The following is a 20,161-nucleotide window of genomic DNA, read 5'->3' as shown; positions in this document are numbered from 1 at the left end:
AATCTAGACTGAGAAAAAGACATGAATAATTCTGTCAACATGCCAAATGTGAAAATTGATTGATCTCACCGACTGTATCACCATTTTTCCTGCTAAAGTTTAAGTCACAGACACTACTAAAACAGTTTTATTTGTTACAATTAGTGTACATTTTTTTCAAGTTTAATGTAGTTGCCATGCTTGATACTGTTTATTCGAAAACTATCATTAATTTGCCATTCTGTGCAATATACTGCTCTGATTAAATATCATCAGATCAGTTATATATATTAAAAAAAAAAAACTGTCTCTTTAAATAGCTTCAGTGTAGCTGTTTATTAAAGTGTAGCTTTGAATTGTAGCCTACTTTTCCTAGAAAGGAGTATGACTGTTGTTTTTACATTATCTATCACATGAAGCTTGACGAGTTACAGTTTCAAAGCATCTTATTCTTAAAGTATGACTTCAACACGTCTTTCTAGCAGTAGTGTGTTTTGTTATGTTTGATTTTATCATGTAGAAGTGAACGTTTTCACACCGAAAACATTCATAGTCAGTAAAGCTTTTGTTCTGATTAATGCCTCTAGCCATGTCTTTTGCTTTTCTTCTTGCCCTGACAGTCGATGAAATTGTAAAGTCTCAGACAGGAAGCATGTAAGGCAGTATAATTATGTCTGAGGCCCCATTACAAGCTCTGACACGAGGCAGGAAAGCACCTCTGCTGAGAGACAGCAGACGGAGGAAAATGAAAGCTGAATGAACGATGACAGAATGAAGACTGGCACGTCTATCATAAAGGGAAAAAGGGATGCTTTTGTGGTTAGAGAATGGAGCCAATCTCATGCGATGGTGACAGAGTGAGTATCTGTATGTGTGTGCACTTTAAACAAAGTGGAAAGATCTTGTAGATCTTGCCATATTTCATAATAGAACTAGATTTTTTTACTTTCTGAGGGAAATTCTTAGCAAATATAACTAATAATTTGACTTTGTGTACCTTTAACTCCCTGGTGCAGAAGAGCCGAAACGCTGAAGATGTAATTTCTGCAGATATCAGTCATGGGGGTTTTCACCACCGCTTGGCTGTTCTCCAAACAGCGGTAGCGCTGGAAGGTTTCCCAGGCGCTGTTGGTCACCAGATCCCCACCCTCTGATCCAGAGCCAGAGAAAATATCCAGGTTTTTGCAGTGTGGCATGAGGACGATCTGAGGGCAACAATCGAAATCAACCGATCAGCATTTGACTATTCCAATGCAGTTGAGTCTTTCTGTTTTGAGGGAAAAAGAAGGAGCCTACCGAGTCGATGAGCGTGTATGGTGACTGCATATCGCTGAGAGCCGAGTATAGAGACAGACTCAAGCGCACGGTGTAGTTCAAGCCCTCTTCAAAACACACAGGCCTGGGCAGCACCACATACCTGATGGGTAAAACCAAGAAAATTTACTTTCTCAACACTCAAAGACACACTGGCTTCCAAAACCTAGTGAGCTGCCTTCTAAACACAGTTAACGTTGTTCGGCGGATTTTCACGATCAAAAGCAAGTAATTTCAATAGGAATTCATGCAATCTAGATTTTCGGACGTAGCAACATACCTGGATCCAGGATGCAGAGACACCATCTGGTTGTCATCGTCGGGCATAGTGTTGGCACAGCGGCTGTCGGCGGTAATGACACGAGGCCTGATGACAGTCATCAACACTTCTTCCCACTGCTCTGGCAGCTACAGACCATGAAAGAGCAAAAATATAATGTAATGATGTGATGTCTGCTGAAGATGTCAGCTTTACCCTTTAACTCAAGAGAGGACTGATGAAACATGTCCCAGCTGACTTTAGTTAGACATTACTAATCTTCAATAGTCAAATGTCAATACGAGTATTAGACAATGTAATTGTAGAGGAAGTCACCTGAGGTTCATATCGGATGATAATGTCATACTCCATAGAGTAGGGAATGTTGTCAATGCTGAATTCAAGATAGGCACCTTCAGGGACATTCACAAAACCAATGCCTGTCCAAGTAGGGGATCTGTCCTGAGGGTGTGTTCTAGGGACAACGGTCACACCCTGCAGGGAGACGGAGAGATATTTGGGTCAACCATTGGGTCAGATGAGGACTTCAATAAATGGGAATAATAAAGACACCTACTGGTCCAAACTTGGCGTCTTCTGCTTCATAAGTGTAGTGGTCCAGAGCGATGAAGTAAAAACCAGATTCCACCTGGTCGCAGCGCCTGCCAAACATGTGCTCGCGACACTGACACTGGCCCGTTTCAGGAGAACAACTGGGAAAAGTAACGTCAAGAAGTTTAGATGGTTCTTCTGAAAGGTCTGGAGAAAAATAGCTCAGGAAATATTCAACGCTGACTCACACACACAGTTAAGATACAAAACCTGTGAGAAAGGGCACCCGACTGAGTGTTGGACTGCAGTTAAAGCCTGCCTTTGTAACTCATGTAAATGGAGTTTTCTTATTGGACGATATTGCCAGTTCAGGGCCTAATCCGGGACTAAGAAACATTCTTTATCATTGCTATTTCAGGCCTCCTGCCAGTAGTTTCTCAACAGGCTGATACAACTTATAAGAAGGACAGCGCAGTAGGAGGAGAAAGTAAGTTTTTACAAGTTCTGAAGAAAATGTGAGTTGTTTCTGCAGGTTTCGACAAGGTAAATTTAATACTTTTAAGGCCTTTTAAATACCATTATTTAAGACCTCTCATGTCCTTTCATGTCCAAAAAAGTATGAAAAGTCCCAGAATTACTTGTAAAGTAAATTAATTTATTCATATTCAACATGAACATTTAACTGAATGTGACAATACAGAACTGTGTGTTTATTGATAATAAAATAAGATAATAAAAAAGTAATAAAATTACCCCCCACGCCACATTGCGAAACACTTCCTGAGTAATAAATAAATTCTGATAAAATATAATAAATTCTGCAGTTTGCACAGTGGTTGTTGTTTTTATGTTGGTTTCGTTTTGTAGTTTTGTTACAGCATGATCAACACAATTTTTTTCCCAAAAACACGTTTCCCAAAAAGCGTTTTAACATTTTAAAAGTAACTTTAACTTCATAATCCAATCAGTATCCAATCAATAATCCTATTCAAATTACGGAACGAACGTGGCGCCAGTTCCGTTTTTTCCGTAATTTGAATAGGGAAGGTGTAGGACATACAGCGTAAGCTTTTTGAAGAATATGGAAGGCGGTCTGGCGGAAGCCCTTGCGAGGAGATCATTTGTGTTTATAAAGCATATACATTTTTTTTTTTTTTTTAGAAAATGGCCGATCGTTTCGCTAGATAAGACTCTTATTCCTCATCTGGCTGCACTCAAGCTGCACTGAAACTGTAATTTGAACCTTCAACCGTTTGTCCACTATAAGGAGAATAATCCTGGAATGTTTTCATCAAAAACCTTAATTTCTTTTCGACTGAAGAAAGAAGGACATCTTGGATGACATAGGGGGTGAGTAAATTATCAGGAAATTTTAATTTGAAAGTGAACTAATCCTTTAAGGTATGATTCAATGTCCATGATGAGTTACGCAAAGTTTAATACATATAGGGCAGTGTTGTTACTGTTAACAAAAACTGAAGCTATTAAAAATCATTTTCGGTAAGGGAAATGAAGCTGAAATAAAATTAAATCTAAATATTAGATGAAAGACTTAAACCACAATTAGAAATGTCACCTTAACAACTAACTGAAATAAATCAGTTTAGGCTTTACTAAATAAACTGAAATAAAAATAAATTAAAGAGATAGAAATTTCTGTCATTAATTACTCACCCTCATGTATTTCCAAACCCGTAAGACCTTCATTCATCTTCGGAACACAAATTAAGATATTTTTGATGAAATCCAAGAGGTTTCTGTCCCTCCATTCACTGCCTTTGTAACGACCACTTTCATAAAGTTCATAAAGAGATCGGAAAACTAATCCATATGAATTGAGCGGTTTAGTCCAAAATTCGCTGAAGAGACTCAGCCGCTTTATATGATAAACAGATTTAATTTAGGCTTTTATTAACATGTAAACATTGATCAGCGAACATGAACATCGAATATGAATAACGCACAAGAACAAACCTCTTCCGGAAGCTCAAACATGCTGCGCAACACATAAGGTTCGTTCTCGTGTGTTACAGAAAGCTCTCAGATTTTATCAAAAATATCTTAATTTGTGTTCCGAAGATGAATGAAGGTCTTACGGGTGTGGAACGACATGAGGGTGAGTAATTAATGACAGAATTTTCATTTTGGGGTGAACTAACCCTTCATGAATAAATTTGAAAAAACTAATGAAAGTTACAAAAGCAAAAAACACCATTACTAAATAAAATGAAAAAGAAAACAGAAAAATAAAACCTATTTAAAATACTATACTAATAAATACTACAGTAGAACTATACTAAATAATACTGGTAATACTGGGTTCACATTGGTAAATCAGGGTTGGTTAAAACTGAGAGATTCAGGCAGAAAGTAGAACTTCATTCAGAAAGGAGTAGTTTTACTCACTGGTTGTTGATTGCGCCACCATGATCACAGTCACATGGTCTGCAGCCATCCATGTCGTTACTGAGACCCCAGTGCTGAGGCTAAGAGTGAGAGAGAGAGAAAGAGAGTGAGAGACTTGTTAAAAGACCATTTGAACGCCACAGTGTTTATGACAGACCTCACAAGAAACAAACTGTAAACTGCAGTTCTTAAAGGCAAGAGATCACATTTTGGCACAACAAAATGCTATAAACCTGTAAATAATTAATTTAATAATTTAAATAATTTAAAAAATATATTTAATGCAAAATTAATAATTTAATAACAATTTAAGCAATATTACACAAGCAAAAGTGCTTTTATAGTGAATATCAGGGCTACTTGAACACTGATCAGCCAATTAAATTGAAGCACTGGCACAAACTGTTGTATAACTTACATAATAAAATGGCTAGTTCTAGTCCTTGATTCTGATTGGTTGAGCCTCGTTCAAAGCCATTGTAAATTACTCTAAAAACATACACCTGTGACCTCATTACATCAGTATTACTGCGCCACTGAGTCTAAATATTAAAACAAATATTTTTATAGACTAACCGTTTTATAAAAGCAATAAGCCCCATGAAGCCGCTCCACGTCAATTCTAACAACAAGCCTTAGCTGTTCTAAATTCACTGGTGATTCTTGCTTTATAATAAATATTACATTAATTACCATAAAAGTAAGATTTTATATTTTTAAAATAAAACAACTTACAGATTTACTGCTCAAAGACATATGAATTGACTCATAAAGTAAGCAGAACACCCACCAGACACTGGTCACAATTCCTTCCGGTAACCAGGCGTTTACAGTAGCAGTTTCCTGAGTCTGTATCGCATGGGCTTCCACCTGGAACTGTCCCCAAAGCATTGCACGTGCATGCTGGGTAACAACAACACAAGGAATAGCTTTCTTTAGAGTTATGAAGACCTTTCAAAATCATTCTCACATTGACAAATGGTTTGGATTTAGACTGATTAGTCGCTTTATTGTGTGAGGTGTCGACTTACGCTGGCATCCCAGAGGGTCGTCGCTGAGTCCGTAATGGCCCTGTTTGCACTGGTCACAGCGCTCTCCCTCCACATTAGGCTTACAGCGGCACTGACCCGCGATCAGCCCGAGAGACACGTCTGTCAGCGGATCACAAACTCCGCCATTGAGGGAGCCGACCGGATCACAGTTGCAGGCTGGAAAAGACAAATCCAGACAGCATACTTAAAGACAATGGGAGGAACTGTGGACAGCTGGGAAAACTAGCAAACGAAGCCATGCTGGCTCTTAGTGCAGCACAGGAAAATCTCATTATATTTAATAATACAGATTTTCAAACCATACAAAGTTCATTGTGTAACATTAATAATCGCACAACAAACTACTGGTAACAATTTACAACAAAATTTAGTTTGTTAACATTAGTTATTGCATTAACAAACAATGAACAATTTTAAGGCATGTATTAAGAAAGTAAAGGAAGAAATTTTCTGATGAATCCATCACAGAAACAAATTACATTTTAAAATATATTCAAATAGAAAACAGTTCTTTTAAATTGTAATAATATTTCACAGTATTATGTTTTAGTGTATTTTTAATCATAAAAATTATTTTTCATTGTTATTTTATGTTAATTATTGGATTAATATTAATGAATCTCATTGTAAACTGTTACCAAAGTTTGATGTAAAATTCACAGACCACATTTCTGCTTTGTGGTCAGAGGTTTCAAACTAAAAACCTCAGTCACCACAACAAAAGAGGAATGTGAAACCTTAGACGCGTGTGCTTAGAAAAAGGGCGGAGCTTAGCCCTGTGGTGACGGACTACTTCAAAGCCCAGGTGTTTCTACTTCCCAAATCTGCACAAGCAGAGATGAACAAAGGAACAGCTGGACCAGACTCATATCACAAACTAGACCAGACAGGTAGAGGAGAATCAGCCATGTGAATGGGGGAAAAAAGCTCAGAGGAAATGACAGGAGAGGAAATGAGAGGGAACACGTACGCTCGCAGATGTTGGGGTCGCGGATGTCTTTCTCCGGATGTTGGTAGAAGAACGGCTTGCACTGCTCACATTTGTGACCCATGGTGTTGTGCTCGCAGCCGTCGCACACGCCACCGCTCACATTACCCGAGGCCCGATACACGGCCATGTCAAAATGACAGGAATCAGAGTGATGATTGCAGTTACACTCTGTAAAAGAAGCAAGGAAATGTTAGTGAGATAATGCAGATAATGGCAGATAATGCAATAACAATTGTACAACAAAGAACTACAGCAACGTTGTTTAAAACTATAATGCGGTAAAATTTGTACAGCAAAGAACAACAAGAACGTTGTTTAAAACTAATGCAGTCAAATTTGTACAACAAAGAATTACAAAAATGTTGTTTAAAACTAATGCGGTAAAATTTGTACAACAAAGAACTACAAGAACGTTGTTTAAAACTATAATGCGGTAAAATTTGTACAACAAAGAACTACAACAACGTTGTTTAAAACTATAATGCGGTCAAATTTGTACAACAAAGAACTACAAGAACATTGTTTAAAACTATAATGCAGTAAAATTTGTACAACAAAGAACTACAAGAACGTTTAAAACTATAATGCAGTCAAATTTGTACAACAAAGAACTACAAGAACGTTGTTTAAAACTATAATGTGGTAAAATTTGTACAATACAGAACTACAAGAACGTTGTTTAAAACTAATGCGGTAAAATTTGTACAACAAAGAGCTACAAGAATGTTGTTTAAAACTATAATGCGGTAAAATTTGTACAACAAAGAACTACAAAAACATTGTTTAAAACTATAATGCAGTCAAATTTGTACAACAAAGAATTACAAGAACGTTGTTTAAAACTATAATGCGGTAAAATTTGTACAACAAAGAACTACAAGAACATTGTTTAAAACTATAAAGCAGTAAAATTTGCACAACAAAGAACGTTTTTTTTAACTAATGCAGTCAAATTTGTACAACAAAGAATTACAAGAACGTTGTTTAAAACTATAATGTGGTAGAATTTGTACAATACAGAACTACAAGAACGTTGTTTAAAACTAATGCGGTAAAATTTGTACAACAAAGAGTTACAAGAATGTTGTTTAAAACTATAATGCGGTAAAATTTGTACAACAAAGAACTACAAGAATGTTGTTTAAAACTATAAAGCAGTAAAATTTGCACAACAAAGAACGTTTTTTTTAACTAATGCAGTCAAATTTGTACAACAAAGAATTACAAGAACGTTGTTTAAAACTATAATGTGGTAGAATTTGTACAATACAGAACTACAAGAACGTTGTTTAAAACTAATGCGGTAAAATTTGTACAACAAAGAGTTACAAGAATGTTGTTTAAAACTATAATGCGGTAAAATTTGTACAACAAAGAACTACAAGAATGTTGTTTAAAACTATAAAGCAGTAAAATTTGCACAACAAAGAACGTTTTTTTTTTAACTAATGCAGTAAAATTTGTACAATACAGCACTATGACAACATTGTTTAAAAATTAGTTTGCAGTAATTTTCGACTTTGTGGTTGTACAGAGTTACAGTGGTGCTCAGAATTATTGTCACCTTTGGTAAATATGAACAAAGAAGCTTGTAAAAATAAGTCTGCATTGTTAATCCTTTTGATCTTTTTATTAAAAAAAAAAAAAAAAAAAAAAAAAAAAAAATCACTAAAATCTAACCTTTCATTGAAGTAAAAGAATTGAAAATGTAGGGAAAATCTCTTTATGAAATAAATGTTTTTTTCTCCAAAACACATTGGCCACAATTATTGGCACCCTTTTATTCAATACTTTTTGCAACCTCCTTTTTCCAAGATAACAGTCTTCACCTATAATGCCTGATGAGTTTGGAGAACACCTGACAAGAGATCAGAGACCATTCCTTCATGCAGAATCTCTACAGATCCTTCAGATTCCCAGCTCCATGTTGGTGATTCACGTCTTCAGTTCACTCCACTCATTTTCTTTAGGGTTCAGGTCAGGGAACTGGGATGGCCATGGCAGAAGATTCATTTTGTGTTCAGTGACACATTTTTGTGTTGATTTTGATGTTTGTTTTGGATCATTATCCTGATCCAAGATCCAACCATGGCCCATTATAGGATTTCTAGCAGAAGCGGTCAGGTTTTGATTTTTATCTGTTGGTATTTGATAGAATTCATGATACCATGTATCTGAACAAGATGTCCAGGACCTCCAGCAGAAAAATAGGCCCACAGCATTCAGCAGTATATTTAACAGTGGGCATGGGGTACTTTTTATCCCTGTTTGCACCAAACCCATCTGGTGGGTTTGCTGGCAAAAAGCTCTTTTCTTAGTTTCATCTGACCATAAACCCAGGTCCATTTTGAAGTTCCAGTCTTGTCTGACAGCTGAATATGCTGGAGATTGTTTTTAGATGAGCGAGGAGGATTTTTCTTTAAACCCTCCTGAACAACTTGTGGGGATGTAGGTGCTGTTTGATAATTTTTTTCAGGCTTTCTAAAACTCAAGACTCAGCTAATTTCAGCAATTCTCCAGCTGTGATCCTTGGAGAGTCTTTGGCCAACTCTCCTCCTTACTGTGCATTAGGACGATTTAGACACATGTCCTCATATTATTTATTTCATAAATAATTCTTAAATATTAAGTTTTTGGGTTTTGTACCACATTTTATAACCTGAATTTATCTAACCTTTTTAGATAAATTAATAGATTCTGACAAAAAAAATAGCGTGATTTCATTGACCCTTGATTTAACGTAGCATACTTTTACAGGCGTTGGTGTTACGTCCCTCGGCGGGCCTCCATGGCAGGTCATGGTAGAAGTCCTGACAGCGCTCACAGTTCAGACCCATGGTGTTATGATTACACATACAGTGGCCATGGACCTACGGCAAAAGCAGACATAATAATGATAACCAATAACAAAACACTTAAAATATTTGTAATCAAATTGATACTATTTGGAACAGGATGTTTAAAAGTGCCAAAAAATATAAACAGAAGATGAAATTTTGGAGAGCCAACTTCTCACTGAGACACGTTTCTTCCTACAACAGAAACTTAGATAAAAGATGCAGTTACTCAGAACATACAAATCCGGCCCTAAACCAGATGGCAACAGGAAATGTTTATACTGATGTATCTGGTCTACATTAAACAAACTCCAGCTCTGGCTCATACGCAGATCTAGACACAATCTATGTGAGCTTTCATTGAATTGCTTTGTACCTAGAGACAATCTGGGGTCACTTCAGTGCCATTTTGCACATAAAAATGTAGTGAGATTGAGATCTGTATGTATTTTCAGGTCATTACTTTTGTAAGGGTTGCAACAGACTAAGATGTATCCCAGTTCAGACAGATTGTAAACAGAGGAGATGACAGACTAAACAGGAACCTCGTTCCTTTGGTGTATTTCGTTTTTGGCTCTAAAAATCATTTATATAAACCGGCAGAAACACATACTACAACTTCAAACATAAATGAAACAAAACCAAAAAAGACACTCGAACAAGACCCTCTGCGTGCATTTTCTCTGCCACATGATTATTTGCACTGTAAACTATTCAATAATGAAACCATGAGGCGGGCCACATACTTTCATACTAATGTGAAACAGATCCAGACTGAATTAGCAGCAGACTGTGATGGAAGTTCAAACGATTTATTTCCATGACAAATGTATGTGAGATGTTTTCTTCAAACCGGAGGTTAAAAAAGCCACAAAAACGTCTGCTCCATTTAAATGTGGCATAAATCAAAAACTACTTCCTCTAAATTTGCTGTATTTATGGCCTATTTATTCTGGTATAATACAGCATTAAATTTCTTGCCATTTATAATTGCTAAGTCAATTTGTGGTGATTGCAATGTATATTATGAGAAAATTAAAGTGTTTTTTGATCTTGGATGCATGTAAACCTATTGTAGGAGACCTCTAGAACAAAATTAGGAACCTTCAAAATAGTAAAATAGGGGCACTTTAAACTACAATAAAGAATGGCTTTTGCACGACTGGGGATAAAACTCACCATGCCCTCCACGGCCTCTCCAACTCCATCAATGGGGGCGCATTCAGATGCGTGTCCATAGCAAAAACAGTTTCCTCTGACCACCATGTCGTAGATTGCGTAGTAATACTTCTCCTTGATCTCTATACGCGAGTCCAGAAGGTTGTCCCCGAGAGTGTGCAGCCTAGTGAACTTCACCCTCAGATTAGTGATCTTTAACATGTCTATAGAATGGAAACGTAAATTACAGAAAGCAAGAAGTTAGTAATACAACCATTTGGTTGGCCACTTAACGACAACAATGTATGTTTTCAAAGAAAAGGTCACTGCTTCTTTTTCGTTTGTGTCCTTACTTTGGATTCTGGGGCTGTAGGGATCATCAATCCTGAAGGCTGGATCCAAAACCCTAAAGATGACCTTCAGAACCAAAAGGAACAAGAGTCAATGAAAAATCCAAGGAAGTATTCACAAGAAGTGTATTAAATTTCCAGACGCTCACCTCGCCCTCAGTTGAGGGTTCAATGTCTGAGTAGCGAGAATCGCAGATAACATCGTCCACTTTGGTCATGGGTCCTTGAGAGATGAAGGGGAAGGAGGCCTCGCAGTCATAAGCAAAGTAACGGTACACTTGCCAAGTCTTCCCAAAGTCCGAAGAACGCTCGATCACCATGGCAGCCGGTCGAAACGTCTATATAGAGAGAGCACAATAGGACATTGCAAATTTAGGATTAATAGTTTCAATATTGATGATAATCCTGTATCATTAGGATTGATCCTTACATAATATCTATACTCATTTTTTGGTTATTTTAAAGAGTTAATTCACCCAAAAATTTAAATTCTGTCATTTATTACTCACCCTCATGTTGTTCCAAACCTTCGTTCATCTTCGGAACACAAATGAAGATATTTTTGATAAAATTCGATGGCTCAGTGAGGCCTCCATCGACAGCAAGATAATGAACACTTTCAATGCCCAGAAAGTTACTAAAGACATATTTAAAACAGTTCATGTGACTACAGTGGTTCAACCTTAATATTATGAAGCGACGAGAATACTTTTTGTGCGCCAAAAAAAACAAAATAACGACTTTATTCAACAATATCTAGTTCAGGGCGATTTCAAAACACTGCTTCATGAAGCTTCGTAGCTTTACAAATCTTTTGTTTCGAATTAGTGGTTCGGAGCGTGTCTCAAACTGCCAAAGTCACGTGAACCATTGAAATTTCGAAACGTTTCGAAACACTTATGATGTAACGAAGCCTCGTTTACTGAAATCACATGACTTTGGCAGTTTGATACACGCTCTGAAAATTCGTAAAGCTTCGAAGCTTCATGAAGCAGTGTTTTGAAATCGCCCATCACTAGATATTGTTGAATAAAGTCGTTATTTTGTTTTTTTGGCGCACAAAAAGTATTCTCGTCGCTTCATAACATTAAGATTGAACCACTGTAGTCACATGAACTGTTTTAAATATAACTTTAGTAAGTTTAAAAATGTGTTAATTATCTTGCTGGCAATGCAGGCCTCACTGAGTCATCGGTTATTATCAAAAGTATCTTAATTTGTGTTCTGAAGATGAACGAAGGGGTCTTACGGGTGTGGAACAACATGAGTGTGAGTAATTAATGACAGAATTTTCATTTTTGGGTGAACTAACCCTTTAAGGTGATGCTGTTACAGTGCATTTACACAAATAAGTACTGAGTAATATTAATTAACTACATATACTTACTATAGGGTTATGGCTAGGGTTAGTTGATTGTAATTATGCATAATCTATTAGTTATTACTATAGTAAGTGCATGTAAGGCTTAAAATTGTGTTACCCTTTTTTAACTACTTTGTATTTGATTAGCATTAAAATTACAGTGTATTAAAGTGCACCTTCGAAGTTTTCATACCACTAAATCATGGCGAAATGTGACATTTATTATAATGTTTTTGTTTTTTTTTTGTGGGGGATTCATTGATATAAAAATTTCTGGCCTATACAATAAACCGAAAATTAAATTAAATTAAAATAAATTATTTTTCTTTTCTTTTTTTAATTAACAATTTAATTTAATTTTCTTTCTCTCTCTTTTTTTTTTTAGGCATCTCATTACAATGCACCATTTCAAAATGGATACTTATTTTGAAATTGACTAAGGATTAAATTTAAGTGTTATTAAATTATCCTAACAAAATATTGACCAGCATGAATTTGCATGAGCCAAAGACTCTCCAAGGATCACAGCTGGAGAATTGCTGAAATTAGCTGAGTCTTGAGTTTTAGAAAGCCTAAAAAAAATGATCAAACAGCACCTACATCCCCACAAGTTGTTCGGGAGGGTTTCAAGAAAAATCCTCCTCGCTCATCTAAAAACAATCTCCAGCATATTCAGCTGTCAGACAAGACTGGAAATTTATAATATATTATATTATATTATATATTATATTATATTATAACAAGTAAATAGTGAAGAATGTCTTGTTCCTGTGCCATTTCACAACAATCTTTGCAATGAACCTCACATGAGCATTATTGTTCTCGTGACACCAGTCGTTTAATCTGTGCTCTGATTTCTTTTAACTGTATTGCTGAAGTGAGATCATGCTGAAATGTAATCTTTAGCTGAAGAATTCCATCGGTCTCAGTCGGCTGCACAGCTGGGTTTATCCCAGACCTCCCACGACTCCCACACACTGAGCAACACTTCCCCTCCTGCCAGCAAAATCCACATCAACCCCCTTCCCTTCCCACATTCTCTCTTAACGACCTCAAATCTCACCTCAGCCTGGGGCTGTGGCGACACCTTCCCCCTAAACACACATCACCAACTGACTGTGTCCCCTAAGCACTCACTTTAAAGGTCATGATGAGGTGGGTGAAGTGGAACTCTGCCTCAAGGTTCAACTGGACTGTGACGTTCTCCAGGCCTGAGAAAAAGTAAAAAAGACATCAAGAAAGAGAGTCCAGACAAAGGGATGTATTTCTCCACATTTATTTATGCACTTCCATTTGTTAACTGCCAAACTGTTCTTCGAGATACAAGGTTATTTATTGGCATCTATGGTTTCATGAAGAACCTTTCCATTCTACAAAATGTTCTTTATAGTGGAAAAAGGTTCTTTGAATCTTTCAAAATGGTTCTTTTAAGAACTGTTCGCTGAAGGTTTTTTTAGGAGCCAAAAATGGTTCTTCTATGGGATTGCTCAGAAAATGCTCCTTTATTTTTAACAGTATACATTGCTAATAAAAAGTCTGGGCTTACATACTGAATTTATGCTTATCATGGTCTTTAAAGCCTTTAATATAATGGTTTAAGCTTAAATGCTTGAAACTTTTATCTCACAATTCTGACTTTTTTTCTCGCAATTGTGAGTTTAAAGTCAGAATTGCGTGATATGAATTCAGAATTAATTGCATGATATAAAGTCAGAATTGCGAGTTATAAAGTCAGAATTGCGAGTAATAAAGTCAGAATTGCGTGATATAAAGTCAGAATTGCAAGTTATAAAGTCAGAATTGCAAGTTATAAAGTCAGAATTACGTGATATAAAGTCAGAATTGCGAGTTATAAAGTCAGAATTAATTGCGTGATATGAATTCAGAATTAATTGCATGATATAAAGTCAGAATTGCGAGTTATAAAGTCAGAATTGCGAGTAATAAAGTCAGAATTGTGTGATATAAAGTCAGAATTGCAAGTTATAAAGTCAGAATTGCGAGTTATAAAGTCAGAATTGTGAGTAATAAAGTCAGAATTGCATGATATAAAGTCAGAATTGCAAGTTAAAGTCAGAATTGCGTGATATAACGTCAGAATTACGTGATATAAAGTCAGAATTGCGAGTAATAATATCAGAATTGCATGATATAAAGTCAGAATTGCGAGATATAAACTCACAATTGTGTGTTATAATGTCCAATTGTGAGGGGAAAGACTTTTTTTCTCAGAATTGCGAGTTTATATCATGCAGTTCTGACTTTATAACTTGGAATTGTGTTTATATCTCGCAATTCTGAGGGAAAAAAAGTCAGAATTGTGAGCTATAAAGACAGAATTGCTTAATAAAAACTTGTAATTTCAAGAAAAAGTCAGAATTGTGAGAAAACAATTACATTTTTTATTTTTTATTTAGTGGCAGAAACAAGCTTCCATAGATTTTTTTCATTGTAGTAATGAAACTTGAAAGGAAGGCTTGAGCAACATGGTTTCAGTACAAATTACACAATTTTACCAGGAACAGCTTGTACATTAAGAAGCAATGCACAATTGCTCTAATAGTTCTGCTGAACTCTGCTGCTCTACAGTTACACTGTTTTTTTTATTGGGAAAGTGCTTTGGGGGTCTATAAACATCAAAAATATGAATAAACAGAGTCGTATCTTTAAGTAGGAGTTCCCCCCTGTATTCCCAGGCCTTTGGTCCAGTTGGCAGCTGTATCTCTCATGGGTAAGTACTTCTCTGTCCTCCTACCACATACTCTCTCCTAAACCATATATTCACAGGCTTCTCTGGTTGCATTCATGGCCCCTTGTTTCCTGTCCCACTACATTTCACACTCCTCCACTGGCAATAACCAGTAAATCTCTGGATTTCCGTTTCCTCTGTCTGTTCATGTAATTGAGCAACATATGGCTTGTAGAAACTGTACATTCTAACAGCTTGAAACAGCTGAACCTTCTCCTTGTTGGCTGAAGATGTTTCGCAACTTATCCAAGTGGCTTCATTAGTCGTAGAATAATGGGAATGTTCCCCGGTAAAATATACTTTTCTTAGGGGCTGTTTACACAACACCAATTTTAACTAAAAACAGAAAACTTTTTATGCGTTTTGGCCATTCATTTACATGACAACGTTTTGGGGGGCCTGAAAATGCAACCTTTAAAAAAAAACGGGTTTCAAAGTGCAAGTTTTTGAAAACAATACCAGTATTGTCTCCATTTAAGCTACATTAACACAAATATATGAAACAGTGATGTCATGCACATGCGTAACACATGTTCAGTCTATAGGCGCGTAGTGTGTCTTTCTTTACAAAATGACATCGCCAACTGGCCTGGCATGAATAATACAGCGTTTTTAGTCGTTTTCGCAGATCAGTGTGAACAGGGATCATTTTGATAACGTTGTCGCCTGTATGCGAAAAACGCAAATAAAGTCACACTTTGTTGTGTAATCTTCTGCACTTATATGATTGCTTTGTGTGAGCAATAGATTTACATTTAAGACATTATTCATATACATAGACAAGAATCACATAAGTTTAAGGGTAAAAATAAGAGTGTCTGCAATAAAGAAAAGGAAAAATCTTTAGAACTCGAGATCTTAGAAATGTATTCATGATGATTTCATATGATTTTGAAAACTTTCCGACCATTTTAAAGAAAGTTTAAAATAAATAACTAAAAATGGCATGATATGATTGTAAAGCACTTTGGGTGTACAGTAGTACATAGTAAAGCGCTATACAAATGATTGATTGATTGATTCATTCATTCATTCATTCAAAAGTGTTTTTTACAAATACAATAAATTATTCATTATAAATGTCGCACCATATGAGCTAAACTAACTTTTGTCATAAAAAGGTTAAATTATTTGATATTTTAAGAGATTTACTGAATTACTGAATGTCTGTCCTCTCTTTTATATTTCCTTTATGTTTTTTTCTACACATTGGTCAAGTCAGATGACTTTGATTTAGCTGACTATTTTTCAAATATTAATAAGCAGTGAAGTACGGAGCCCCGGACATGACATGCAGGAAAAAAATAGTAGGCTAAATCGTGCACACGATTTACTAATTCTTTCCCTCGATTTACTAAACCGTGCACACAATTTACTATTTCGTTCCCTCGATTTACTATTTCGTTCCCTCTATTTATAAATCATGCGCATGATTTAAAAATCAAGGGAACGAAATAGTAAATCGTGCGCACGTTTTAGTAAATCGAGGGAACGAAATAGTAAATCGTGCGCACGTTTTAGTAAATCGAGGGAACGAAATAGTAAATCGTGCGCACGTTTTAGTAAATCGAGGGAACGAAATAGTAAATCGTGCGCACGTTTTAGTAAATCAAGGGAACGAATTAGTAAATCGTGCACACAATTTAATTTTTTTTGTGTGCGGGGCTCCGTAGTGAAGTAGTTTTGCTCAAGTATATTTTTTTCCTAAGAAATAATAAAATTATTATTTTATTGTTTTTTTATATATAAAATTATATATTACTAGATTATGAGAATTTATCTCATGCTGTTCCAAACCAGTATAAACATTTTGGGTGAAATGTTCTTTCAACACTATCAGCAGGTAGAAAACTTTTTCCCAAGGGAAAAAAAGTTGTCATTCCACACTTTAAAGATGGTCATCACCTTAACAGGTCAGTAATTACACAACTGCTTTGAAGTTATTAGTCCCTCCATTGGTCTGATTATAGGGGAACTAACGGACACACTAATGAGAGAGAGTTCCCTATAATAAGACCTTGTTTCACAGCCTTCCTATGTTCCCATGAGAACTATACGGATAGTGCAGTCTTTCATACATTGACTGTGAACAAACACTTAAAATGGTACTGAACAGTATTGAAAAGAAAGGGTTGGCGTCACGACTCAACTCACCATTTTCCGACTGCCACCAAGTCTTGAGGCGGTTCGGAGCAAATGTAGTCACAACATTTTCAATTCTGTGGCTGGTTACTTGGTGCATCCTCTCATCGTAGGTCTCCCTGGAATCGCACACAAAGCACTTCTTCTCTTCCTGTCATAGAGGGGGTGGGAAAACCAGATAATGTCAATTGCATTCTTGTGACGCAAGAACTTCTCCAAATGAAATGAATGACTGTAAAGGTCTCTGAGATACTGAAGCAAGTCAACCCACTTGGTCTGATTTACATTACGCAGCTTTTTCAAAGTCTGATGGCCTACAGAGAGCATTGGGTTCATGTGCTCTCCAGATGTTCAGAGCTGCTGTGAGACATATTTCTCAAACCTATTACAGCAGTTTAGTTCTCTTGAGGGGAATTAGCATGAACGTTCGGACATATATGGTGTTGTAATTTGGCTAGCGCATTAAAATGACTTCCTGTCTACCTCCACCTCATAACCACCATTTGACCTCACAAGGGGGGGATGACATCACTGCCACCATTTTAATGACTATCTGCATGCCGTGAGCTCCAACTCAAAATGTTGCACTGCAAAGGTTTGTCTTTGATGACACCACTTGAATGATTAAACGTGAAAAGAGATTGAGGTAAACTGAAGACTGCTGATCAAAAGAACTGATACAATGGTGTAAATCAAATTCTTGGTCTCGAGACAAGACTTAGAAGCAATTATCTCTGTTATGGTGTGGCATGAGTGATTACAACTCAGCCATAGCATCAGTGAACCTCTATAAACATGCAGGTTGCAGGTTTGAAGATTAAGAAGACCCTCATAACATTTTCAATGGACCTGCGTAAAACATTTTAAGGCATTTTGTCTAAAAGGAAGTAGTCTAGACATTCAAAGGTCACAGGTCCTGAAACAAATCTCTACAGACAAACATAACTTGGTATTCCAAAAACACCCACATGAAATAACAAGACGGCAATAAAGCTCTTTCTAAAGATGTTCCAGATAAAACCCCCGAGGGGTGTTGGGAGACATCCCACATGTGTAAATAAATCCTCAATTGTGGTATTACAATATAATATAACACAGACATGCAGTTTTCATTTTGAATGAACATATATCATTTGACATTGACGTTAATATAAAATTAATGCTTCCTTAATTGCAACCTGAAAAATTAAGTCCTTATAATTTCCACCACAATGCAATGATGTTAGCTCATTGTAATTTTAAGTCAATGTTTCTGAGACTTTTAATGGCAAAACATCTGCATATATTCAAAAGGGTTTTGAGATGCAGCACATAGGTTACCTGCAAATGACTGACGATACAAAAGGGCTCAGGTTTCTGGAGTCCGCATGTTGAGGTGGCCGAGAGTTGGTGAGCTCTTCCAATGAGAAGATCTCCTGTGGCGGGATAACAGCTCCCCTCTGTGCAAACATCTCCCAGCTCAGGCACATCTGCAAGAGCCCATGCCCCTAGAACTTTGTGGAAGAAAAACTTTTATATGTATTTGTACTAATGAAACGGAATTGAGTTTGTTTGCTTGTATGTTCGAGTTTGTTTGCTTGTATTTTCCTTTAAGTTTTAGAAAAGCTACAAAAAAGTGAGTGCTGATAGAACAACACATCAACCAGGCTGCTAAATTGGACATTTTAACATACATGCACTCTTAAAATTATGGTTCAATGAATAACCTTAAACATCCATGGGATCTTACCATTGCAAAAAAAAGTTCTTTATAGTGAAAATAGTTTTTCAGATTATTAAACTGTTGCTCACACTAAGGGGGGTTTTCTGTGAAAACCCCCTTTTGAAATTTACATTCAAACATACACTCACACATACACATACACACACACACACAGACACATAAATATAAATATATATGCTATCTAAATAAGATGCAACTGGCTGTATGGCACTTAATTGAAATTCAATTTAAATTCATTTATATAAGTATATTAATTAAAAGTAAATGTAAAAAGTTCATTGAAGTGTAATAAGACAACAAAAAATATATAATTCACAAGTGAACAAGCAAAGGTGTTAAAGTTAATTAAATATTTTCTTTTGAAAGTTTAAGATATACTTAGATGCTTAAAGTTTCAGAAACCATGCCTTGAGGCAGTTAAAACAGACCTTATAAATAAACCTTTATATTGAGAGACTTTGCCTCAACCAAACGAAAATGAAACTTACTTAGAAGGCCTGCGAGCTGTAACAGCATGTTTCTAGATTCTTTCTTCAGTCTGGGTCCAGTAATCCTGGTTTTGCGTTTGGAAAATGCAGCGCTGAATCTGATCCCTGCAGACTCTGTTGCTGCTAAACTACTGCAGCTGGAACTGCGCGAAACTTTTTCTCCTCCGCCGCCAATCTTCTGCGCATGCCTCGACTCGCGCCCTCCCTCCCCCATTCACGAAGGTGGTCTTGAGGTAAGTCGGTGAAAAACGGATAAAACTAATTAAATGAGCACAGAAGTGTAGGTTCAAGTAGACTAATATATGTACATGTCAAATAAATAACACTGATTGCAAGCATTTGCATACAGTGAGGAAAACGCGCCGTTTTATGGGATTTGAAACGGTACCTCAGACTAAGCAAAGATATTTACCGTGTTCAGGGCGGGATTGTTCGGGTTTGTGACTGAAAAATGAGTAATATAGAAATATTTTGTCCCGTATAGGCAAATTTTCTTTCATTTTGTATTTCGGTACCAACGAAATGTCAGATCTGTTTGTACCTAGTAGGCCTACTGTGGTATACCATGTTTTAATAATGATACTTATATCATGTAGGGCAGGCCTACTGGTAAATTCATGCACCATGGTGCTTCAGGGTATTAATAATACTACATCATGTAATAGGCCTACATGTCCCAGAAAAACATGGTAGTACCGTGGTATTTTTTGTTGGTGTTAGGCTAAGAGAAAGATAAAAACTCAGTGGTTGCAACAGAATTTTTTTTATTAAAAGAAATTAAAATTTTTCAAACGCATA

General features: G+C 36.3%; 1 protein-coding gene across 1 annotated transcript in view; it reads right to left on the bottom strand.

The window, feature by feature from the left end:
• The window catches only part of lamb1a (laminin, beta 1a), a 37,738-nt gene extending 18,146 nt beyond the window's left edge, over positions 1-19,592 (bottom strand). Inside the window, exons 1-17 of the mRNA XM_051884533.1 lie at positions 19,364-19,592; positions 18,473-18,645; positions 17,165-17,303; positions 13,399-13,472; positions 11,048-11,236; positions 10,902-10,965; positions 10,570-10,772; positions 9,303-9,423; positions 6,533-6,721; positions 5,542-5,718; positions 5,301-5,413; positions 4,511-4,590; positions 2,130-2,265; positions 1,889-2,047; positions 1,574-1,701; positions 1,276-1,396; positions 977-1,184 (exon numbers count right to left, since the gene is read on the bottom strand). Coding sequence (XP_051740493.1) covers positions 977-1,184; positions 1,276-1,396; positions 1,574-1,701; positions 1,889-2,047; positions 2,130-2,265; positions 4,511-4,590; positions 5,301-5,413; positions 5,542-5,718; positions 6,533-6,721; positions 9,303-9,423; positions 10,570-10,772; positions 10,902-10,965; positions 11,048-11,236; positions 13,399-13,472; positions 17,165-17,303; positions 18,473-18,645; positions 19,364-19,577 — 2,488 coding nt within the window. The 5' untranslated portion in view covers positions 19,578-19,592. The remainder of the gene's footprint in view (positions 1-976; positions 1,185-1,275; positions 1,397-1,573; positions 1,702-1,888; positions 2,048-2,129; positions 2,266-4,510; positions 4,591-5,300; positions 5,414-5,541; positions 5,719-6,532; positions 6,722-9,302; positions 9,424-10,569; positions 10,773-10,901; positions 10,966-11,047; positions 11,237-13,398; positions 13,473-17,164; positions 17,304-18,472; positions 18,646-19,363) is intronic.
• Positions 19,593-20,161: the final 569 nt, after the last annotated feature.

Source organism: Ctenopharyngodon idella, chromosome 24 (genome assembly GCF_019924925.1).
Source record: "Ctenopharyngodon idella isolate HZGC_01 chromosome 24, HZGC01, whole genome shotgun sequence".
Classification (NCBI taxonomy): domain Eukaryota; kingdom Metazoa; phylum Chordata; class Actinopteri; order Cypriniformes; family Xenocyprididae; genus Ctenopharyngodon; species Ctenopharyngodon idella.
The sequence above is the reverse complement of the archived record's forward strand: the minus strand, read 5'-3'. Positions and strand labels throughout refer to the sequence as shown.